This window comes from Epinephelus moara, chromosome 19 (genome assembly GCF_006386435.1).
Source record: "Epinephelus moara isolate mb chromosome 19, YSFRI_EMoa_1.0, whole genome shotgun sequence".
NCBI classification, from domain to species: Eukaryota; Metazoa; Chordata; class Actinopteri; order Perciformes; family Serranidae; genus Epinephelus; species Epinephelus moara.
The window spans coordinates 35,280,105-35,290,355 of NC_065524.1; the positions used below are offsets into that span (position 1 = coordinate 35,280,105).

The following is a 10,251-nucleotide window of genomic DNA, read 5'->3' on the forward strand; positions in this document are numbered from 1 at the left end:
ATACTATACTATGACGTTTTTTCATGATTTTTGATGACATAATAGGCTATGACCTTTTTTCATGGTTTTTGACAACATACTATATTATGGTGTTTTTTTCATGATTTTTGATGACATGCTATACTATGACGTTTTTTCGTGATTTTTGACGACATACTATACTGTGACTTTTTTGGTGATTTTAGACGGCATACTATACTATGGCGTTTATTCATGATTTTTGACGACATGCTATACTATGACTTTTTTTCATAGTTTTTGATGACATACTATACTATGGCGTTTATTCATGATTTTTGATGACATGCTATACTATGACTTTTTTCATGATTTTTGATGACATACTATACTATGATATATTTTCCTGATTTTTGACAACATACTATGCTATGATGTTTTTTCATGATTTTTGTCACGACACACTATACTGTGACGTTTTTTGGTGATTTTTGACAACATACTATACTATGACTTTTTTGGTGATTTTAGACGGCATACTATACTATGAAATTTTTTCCATGATTTTTGACGACATACTATACTATGACCTTTTATCATGGTTTTTTACGACATACTATAGTATGGTGTTTATTCATGATTTTTGATGACATACTATACTATGATATATTTTCCTGATTTTTGACAACATACTATGCTATGACGTTTTTTCATGATTTTTGTCACAACACACTATACTGTGACGTTTTTTGGTGATTTTTGACAACATACTATACTATGACTTTTTTGGTGATTTTAGACGGCATACTATACTATGAAATTTTTTCCATGATTTTGACGACATACTATGCTATGGACCTTTTATCATGGTTTTTTACGACATACTATAGTATGGTGTTTATTCATGATTTTTGATGACATGCTATATATACTATGACATTTTTTTTATGATTTTTGACAACATACTGTACTATGACATTTTTTCATGATTTTTGATGACATTCTATACTATGATATATTTTGCTAATTTTTGACGACATACTATACTATGATGTTTTTTCATGATTTTGGAAAACATACTATACTATGATGTTTTTGTGTTATTTTTGGTGACATACTATACTATGATGTTTTTGTGTTATTTTTGGTCACATACTGTACTATGACGTTTTTTCGTGATTGTGGTGAATGCTATACAATGATGTTTTTGGGTGATTGTGGACGACATACTACACTATGATGTTTTTGTGACATTTTTAATGGCATACTTTTATAATGTCTTGGTGACATTTTTGACGACATACTATAGCACAATGTTTCTGTGACATCTCTAATGTCATAATAATACTTTACTATGACATTTTTATCACATTTTTCATGGCATACTATATTATGACTTTGTTAGATTTTTGATGACATACTATATTATGACATTTTGATACATTTTTGATGGCATGCCATACCATGACCTTTTAATGACTTTTTATGACACACCATACTATAACTTTTTTCGGGCATACTATGACTTACTTATTTTCTGAAAATTTTATGACATGCTATGAATTTTTAATGAAATACTTGTGGCATACTATACTATGACATTTTTTATATTATACTTTACTATGGCCTTTTTTTTAATGATATACTATACTATGATTTTTTTTAATTATTTTGATGACATACTTAGACCTTTGTTGACATACTCTTCTATGAATTATTTAACGGCTTTTTTATGGCAAACTATACTGACTTTTTTTAGGCAAAATATACTATTACTTAGTGTCTTAAAAAGTTTACTATACTATATATACAATACTGTAAAGTTTTTAATAAATTTTGTGGCATATTATACTATGATGTTTTATGATTTGGGGGGTCAACAAAATTAACAAAATTTTCATGACATAATTTTAGCAAAACTATGATCTTTTTTTTTTTTAAATTTTAAGAAATACTATACAATGAATTTTTTTAGGATTTTTTCTTGGTAAACTAGACTATGGCCTGTCATAATGACATACTGTACTGCTTTTTTCATGACACACTATACTATACTACTGTATGACTTTCATTTTTTAAAATGACATACTGTACTAGGAATTTTCCTTGATTTTTTTATGGCATAGTATACTATGACTTTTCATGACATACTATATTGTGATTTTTCTTCATGACTAGAACTAGAACTTTTTTGATTAGATTTTTATGACATAATATACTATGACTTTGCCCTACTACACTTTGACTTTTTGGCCGCAACCTCACTGATGTAACCAGTTAGAACTCAAAAAGAGCGATGTATGAAAAAGGTCTTCAAAGGTATTAAATTTAGCTTTAGGACTCCTTCATATATTCTGAGTATTTAGCCTAAACACTGGGGTATCGCTGCTTCTACTCTGAGTTCTTTTCCACCACTGACAATACTAAAAAAGGCAGTGCGTGTCTTACGTTCAGTATCATAAACAGAGCTGTCTGAGCATGTCCGGTTTCTGCGCTGAGTTGACCGTTGACCTCCACTCAAGTACTCCTTAAGTACCCCTGACCTGAGGGGAAAAAAACAGAAAAGAATGATTAAAACTCAAAAAGGAAACTTAATCATCTTGGTCAATATTCTTAATAATCAGTGTTTTGGCTGCTTAATATAAAATGTCTGCCATAGGTGGTTTACTTTGGCTTTGGCTTCTCTCTGTGTGATGAAAGACAGAGAGAAACATGTCACCAATAATAGACCTTATTTTCCCTGACATTTTCCTCTTTCTTAAAGGACATTGGACACATTTGCAAATATTATCTATAAACATCTGTTTTGGAGAAATCAGACATCCTGCATGGTCTTTATTTGAGGATTATTAATTAGTAATACATCAATATCCACGTAAATGTACACAGGTTTTGTCTTTCTGTCCAGAGTTCGAGAAAAACATTTTATTTTGCAAGGTCAGGTGAAGGAGAAGATGTTTGGTCCCTCTGAAGAGATAAGCTACAATTTATCCTTTCTCCAAGAGATTAAAGTTATCAGTGATGAATGGAAGGAGTTGTAATGACTCTATCCAGACTGTGCCCGCTAAATGATCCTCTAAAAAAAAAGTTTTGTTCAATCTTCTCACGGGTTAAAAAAAGAAGAGATTTGGGTCATCACTGCCTTCACACAACATTTTTTCTTCATTCACCTGACCTCAACGAGCTTGCCTTCTTGTACAGCTGATGAAGAATCAGCCCAAGCAACATCAGCTACCACAATTTTGTTTGTAAATTGTAAATGTCAATAAAAATGTTTCTATCCAGACTTGTTCATTATTAATTTTCCTCCCTACACTATTATATGATGGCTCAAAATGTTACTACAACATGTAACTGCAAAAGGTCAAGAAACAAGAAGTATAATACACCAGTGTTTGTATACATGTCTTCTATCAGAGTGGAAAGGTCATCAGTGAGACAACACGATACCAAAACTGTACTTTAAAGCCGCATTAATTATCTCAAACAGAATGTGACCCTACATTTTTACTGACTTGGCAATTGGACTGCTGTATACTATAACTATCCATTATGTATACCTTGCTATATATGTTAATATATTCTGTTTAAAAATATACTATATTTGTATTATACTTCACTTATTATACTATAAGTACTGTATTAAAGTTCAAATAAACTGGGTTTAACAGGAAGTAAACTTCACTAAAATTTAAATGCATTTCTTTTCAGTCTGGGTTTTATTGTCTTTTACTGTTCATGGTATTAATATTGTTGTTGTTTTTTTTGTATAAGTTTTCTTTGCTCCATGACATTGTTGTCAATCCTGTACTGCTTTGCAAGACTTTTTAGGCTGAAACTTTTATCCTTGTCTGTAAAGTGATTAGAGTGTCATGAAGACACACCCCTACATTCTGGTTCATATATGAAGAGTTCAGTTTCTTTTTTTGTTTTAGTTTTCACTATGTTCATATCTATATTAACATTTACTTTATTGGCCCATTTTAGCTTTTGTATTACACACTGATACACATTTTTATTTTAATTTCTGCTGTAACGGTGTCCTACAGAAGGCCTGGAAAGATAGGGCTATAAGCTCTTTGAGTATGATGAAGCTCTCTGACTGGACTCTGAAATAACTAAATAAAAAGAAAATTTCAAAAAAATACATATAAAGTAGTTATTATTATTATTGCTATTATTATAAGTTAATAAAATATGGATGTGTGTTTAAACTCACCTGTCAAAGCTGTATGTACCTGGGTGACTGATTGACCTCTTCATCTGAGCAGATGGACAGAAAGAAGACATTTCTGTTAGTACAACAGCATTTATCAGTGTAAGATGTGCACAGTCCTGCAGCTTACTGAATGCGTACATTTCAAGAGACACTTTCTGCATGTAATTTTAAAAAAGGAACTGATAATGTGAGCTTCAGCTACAAGCTAAGATGGTCAATAATGTACCCTTTTTTTGTTTTAAATAACTGGGTGCAACTAACAAAGGAAAATACAGTGTAATCTAATTTTACAGACAATTAACTAGTTTGTCTCCTCCAATCGTTTTACAATACATATCTAACAATTTTGATTTCTTTTTGGCATTATTGGGAGTTTATCTTTACAGAGACCTCCATTTCAGCCTGCAGGTGTCAGGTGATTGATCATAATGATGATGAAAAACAAATGCAGAAAGAAAAAACAATACAACAGAAACACAGCTAGAACCAAATTAAAGCTGTGTGTTTGCTGTGACTGAATAGTTTGAGTAGTTTTCAGGTCTGTGCAAACTGTTTTTCACACTCTTGGGCAAACAGTACAAATACTTTTTTCGCTTTTTTATTCAATTGAAAGCATCTAAAGGATTTAGTATCTTGGTTAAAATTCTCTAATAACAAGATTAAAGGTATTCTTATCAATGATGTTTCTTTATGTTACATAAGCAAATATCTAAAAAAAAAAAAAAAAAAAAGATAAAAACAAATATTATTATCTTATTTGGCCTTGTACATCCACTATTGCTAACTCTTTTTTTGTGAAAGTAACAACACTTGATGTACTTCAATGTTGCAGCTGGTAAAAGTGGGGCAAATTTCAACAGCTTTATATACTGCCGGATAGCTTAATCTGTAACTATATTTTATAATTTATTAGTTTGTATTTTGTATTGATAATCTGAATCTGTACAGCAACAAGTAACTAATACTGTACAATAAATTAAGTGAAGTAAAAAGTATATTACTACCTTCCAAACTGTAGCGGAGTACAAATATAGAGCAGCGTAAAATGGAAATACTCGAGTACAAGTACCTCAAAACTATACTTAAGTACAGCACTTGAGCAAATGTACTTCGCTACATTCGACAACACTCCTAAATGAGAAGTCCTACGTCTAATATTTAGATGTAGAAAAGAAGAGGTTAAACAGACTTGAAAATATTAATAAAATATACTGTGCAGTGATTGAATGTAAACAAGTACATTTTAAGTACTTTGCTTACATAAGTACAAGTTTGAGGTACTCGCCAGTCGCCATTTGCATCTTCATGCCCCTTTACTCCACTACATTTCACAGGAAAACATTGATCTTTTAACTCCACTGCATTTATTCGATAATTTTAGTTACTTTACATATTAAGAATTTTGAATACAAAACACACAGAGGCTTATAAATTTTTTTTAAAAGCATTTAGTCGATTAATCAATTAGTTGATTGAGAGAAAATTAATTGTAAACTATTGTGATTGCTTGTCTTTTCTTCCTGTAAAAACATTTCATCATTCCAGCTTTTTAAAAGTGAGGATTTGCTGCTTTTCTTTAATTATTTAAATTAATTTATAATCATTGAGTAAAAATGTGTTTCAAATGTTAATAATTAAAAACAAATATTCAGTGCATCTTCCACAATAAACATTTTGACTGCAGGCTCTTCTATGGTCAGAATTTACCACACTGGGAAGAGGTCAGTTTTTTTATACATCCCCAAAACACACTAGTGTAGACTTGAAATAGCTATAGAAAGTGTAATTACCCTTTCAGGAGGTCGGAGGTCAGGGGTCAAACTCTGGTTGGCGAGGGTCATACACTCTTCCAAAGTCCTGATGAAAGTTGCACAGGTTGCACTGAGGAGAGAGGCCTGGAGAGAGAGTGAGGGAATAACAATTATCTGTAGTTGTTACTGCATCACTCACACTTTAGTACAAGTGTTTAAGTCCTCTTAAAAGACAAGATGAACTTAAAGTACTGATGTTACTCTTGGAGACAAATAACAACAAATGTGTCATCTTACAATAGTAATCTTCTGTCTGCACTGAGGTTTGTTTTTGGTGTATTTGATGGTGCAAACTTCTCACTGATGAACATTTACTGGTGCTATAAAACTTATTAAGATATGATTCCTAAAATGGGAACAGACATTACACTATGCAATCAACCTTTGCCTCATAATGATACGTTATAGCGACAAAAAACTTGTCTGCATCCATTTAAGTTATAATAATTTAAAAAAGAAATCAAAAGAAGATCACTTAGAAGTTGTGAGTCTAACTTATTGAAAATAAAGAAAAATGTGACTGTCAAAAGAAACAAAATTAGTTTGGGGTCAACAGATGACGTGTTACCTCAGAGGTGGGCGTTTCCTCTGTGTCAGCAGTGTGCTGTGATTGGATCGTTTGGACCTGCTGGACGAGGAGATCGCAGTACAGACGAAGTTCAGACATTTTTGTCTTCAGACAATCTGGACCTGGCAAACGACACACACACACACACACACATAAATCTTTTACTAGACTTCACACTGTGTGCCATTTGCCGTATTTGATCAATTTTACCATTTACCAATTGTTATAATTAGCCGCTCATGCTAAAATTGCTCCTTCTTCATACAAGTTTAGCTCTACAACATGACACACACTGTATTTGTGAATGTATGCGGTACTTCAGATGATGGCACTTAAAACACTAATTTCCCTTCACACAGTATAACCACTATCACAAAGACAAATTCAAAGAGAAGTCACGAGCTAAACTGTCTTACAAACAGGTGTTTTTTTTATCATTTGTTTAGATGTCATTTTCCCAAAAAAAGGGAACAAATACAAATGAGGCTGACAAACAGATTTACATAAAACTCTGTGTACCTTTGTGTTTGTGACTGTCTAGTGTTCCAGCTTTGGACGAGCCTAAAGCCACCAGCCACCTCTGTCTCTCTGCAGCGTTCACAGCTCGAACGTAAAAATGCTGCTCACCAGGAATTATCAGCTCTAGACGCGTTGGATCTGTCGGATGAACTGAAATATAAAACATTAACAGTGTTTTAAGGATGTATTTAGATTTGTTTCATACCATGAGTGAGGACAGGTGAAGCATACAGGGTCAGCAAATAAAATCATCTGCCAGGAAAACATTTCAAACAGCAGTCTGACCTTTAATGTCACACACGGACATCTTGATAGATCCTTTGCTTCCTTTACCAACATCATCCTCGCTGTCATAATAAGAGATGACTCCATTCTCTAGGACAAACCAGCGTGGCTGCCAGCCTGAGGACAGAAAACGGACTCAGTTAACAAACGTTTTATTGGACAAAATAACAATAAAAGTGTACATTTTCAACATGAATTGATACACAAATAGTCATTTGAGGGGTGAAGTATTCCTTTAAGAGGTATTCCACTGATGTAATACATAGGGATGCACAATATTATGGGCACGTCATCTGTTTCTGCCAATATTGGCTTTAAAATGAATGAATCAGAATCGACCAACATGCTTAATTTGCACAATCAATTAATATTACATACCATGGAAAGTATTGTATTTCATGTCTCATCTGCTGGTGGGCATCATGATAAGAGTATGCATGCATAATATGATGTGAATGCTATACTTGATGATCAGTAAAATTAGGTGGGGAAAAAGTGAATATATCAATGTCAGGATCAGTTATCTGTCAAATAAGTTGTTACATATATCAGATATCTGCAAAAAATCCAACATCGTGCATCACTATTAGTACAGTGCAGCACTTCTATCAAACTGGGAGACTGACAAGGGACAGATTAAAATTGATACACCAGAAGCTATTGCAGATATTACAGAAATGCTGAATCTGTAAATGCTATAGTTGCAACGGAAGATTTTTTCATTGCTGATTAATCTACACATTATTTTCTTGATTTACTAATTAGTTAAATAGTCAATAAAATGACAGAACGTTGTGAAAATGTTCATCACAGTTTTCTAAATCCAAAAATCTGAAAACTGGTGGTTTTACCGTCAAAAATCTCAGTATTCAAATCATTCATTTAGTATGTAAGTAGTAACAGCAAAATATATTTAAAGTATTAAAAGTAAAAGTGCTAACTTTATCTATCTATCTATCTATCTATCTATCTATCTATCGGAATCCGAAATACTTTATTGATTCCTGAGGGTGTGATGCATTACAGTCACTCCAATGTAAAGAATAGAGAATTAAAATAAGTAAGAATAATTGTATGAAACAGAAGTACATAAATATAATGTAAAAAAAATAAAATAAAATAGAAACAGAAATGCGTAATTGCGTAAGTACTTACTTAATATACACTAGTGCTTACTTAAAATATTAAGAATAAAATATGTTCACTGTGCTGAGTCTGTAAGTGTGTAAAATATACATATGTGTTCATTGTGCTACATTACACTGTACAAACTAGTATGTTACATTCAGAAACATAAGTTCACTACAATATATGTATCGATAGAACAAAAACAACAATAAGAATGAACATAATGTTATGTGCATTATTATGTACATTCAGGGGGTGTTGGTGAGAATATACAGCTGATAATTATATGAATGAATATACATTTTACAATGTTATCACATAAAAATAAAAAAATAAAATATTTTTTCCTCTTAAAATTTTTCCTTTTAAAATGTAATGGGGTAAAAGTATTAAGTGGCAGAAAATGTAAATTATATTAAGTCTGCAGATACCTCATAAAAATATTTAAGTGCAGTGCTTTAGTAAACGTTGTTTAGTAACTTCTCACCACTGCATGTTGAATATCAATAACTTGAGTAATTAGTTATCATTAGGTGACAGCAGTGGTGCAGCTAGTATATGTCATATATCCTTACACAGCCACATTAGCTTGTTAGCTGCGATGTTAACGGTTAAATGTGGTTGGAGAATATGTTAAAATGGCTATTAGCACTGACAGCTAACACAAACATCGCCATTCATGACTCAGCCACTGTGTCTGCGTCTGGTCAGAAGGACAGTTAGCTTAAACAGCTGCGAGACATAAAGACAGACGACTCACCTGTCATGTAATTCGTCCATTTGTACAGAATCCCCTCCATGGCTGCACCTCACATCGGCTAGCTTAGCCTGTTAGCTTCTCGATGTAGCTCAAGCTAGTTAAGCTAACGTTCGCTCTCCCACCCTCGACTGACAGCGGGTTAGAAAATAACCACCATCGTGAGCTGCTACGTGTCTAAAAATTAGTGAACTGCTGGTAACTAGTGAGAGCTGACTGGCAGTGTCGGCAGAATAATATCATGCTGACGGTTAGTTTGTGCTAAGATGTTCATAAACTGACCAGCTAACTTATGAGCAGTCAGCTGATGGAGAAAAAATGTCAACAAAAGAGCAGGTTTCTCTACGGAAGGCTGCAAGGGACATTCCACAAGATGAATGAGGAGAATGGAAATGTTTAACATGACGTGTTGAGGAAGTATTCGTGTCCTTTAGTTTAGTAAAAGTACGAATAACACATTGTAAATACTTGTAAATATTTAAAACCTTGCTGAAGTTAAAGTATGCAGCCTGAATGGTATCAGCAAAATGTACCTTAGAGTATGAAAAGTACCCAAAAGAAGACAGTAAAATGTTCCCTGCCAGTGTTTTACAGCAGTAGAACATGTATTAAGATCAGGGGCGTAAACATAGACAGTGCAAGAAGTGGGTTGCACTGGGGCCCATGAGGTGGAGGGGCCCATAAAGAGAGTGGTCAGTAGCATCTATAACAAATCATATGCTTATTCCAAATAAACTATAACTAACTGACAGACTCCCATTACGAAGTAAGGGAGGCTGGTCACACGAGACTAGCTGCAATAGAGCTAATATTATTCATTTTTGTACTGTTTGACAATGCAGTGTATTTTTTTTAAATCTTCATCTGCAAAGCATGAAATTAAGACAACAACAACAATACAATATTTTTAAAAATGGTAAGAGCTAAGAAGAATAGTATGTACAGAGGCAAAAACAAAACAGAAGGAAATAAAACACAAAAATTACAAATCACAAAAGTACAAATC

At 32.9% G+C, this 10,251-nt stretch overlaps 1 protein-coding gene across 1 annotated transcript; it reads right to left on the reverse strand.

The window, feature by feature from the left end:
- Positions 1-1,679: 1,679 nt before the first annotated feature.
- Positions 1,680-9,565, reverse strand: LOC126406855 (pleckstrin homology domain-containing family A member 3-like). The gene is made up of 7 exons (XM_050071383.1): positions 9,249-9,565; positions 7,361-7,477; positions 7,076-7,225; positions 6,557-6,678; positions 5,968-6,072; positions 4,178-4,221; positions 1,680-2,501 (listed from the first exon to the last, which is right to left on the reverse strand). Exons 1-7 carry the CDS (start codon positions 9,286-9,288, stop codon positions 2,321-2,323), a joined length of 759 nt encoding a protein of 252 aa, XP_049927340.1. The 5' UTR covers positions 9,289-9,565; the 3' UTR covers positions 1,680-2,320.
- Positions 9,566-10,251: the final 686 nt, after the last annotated feature.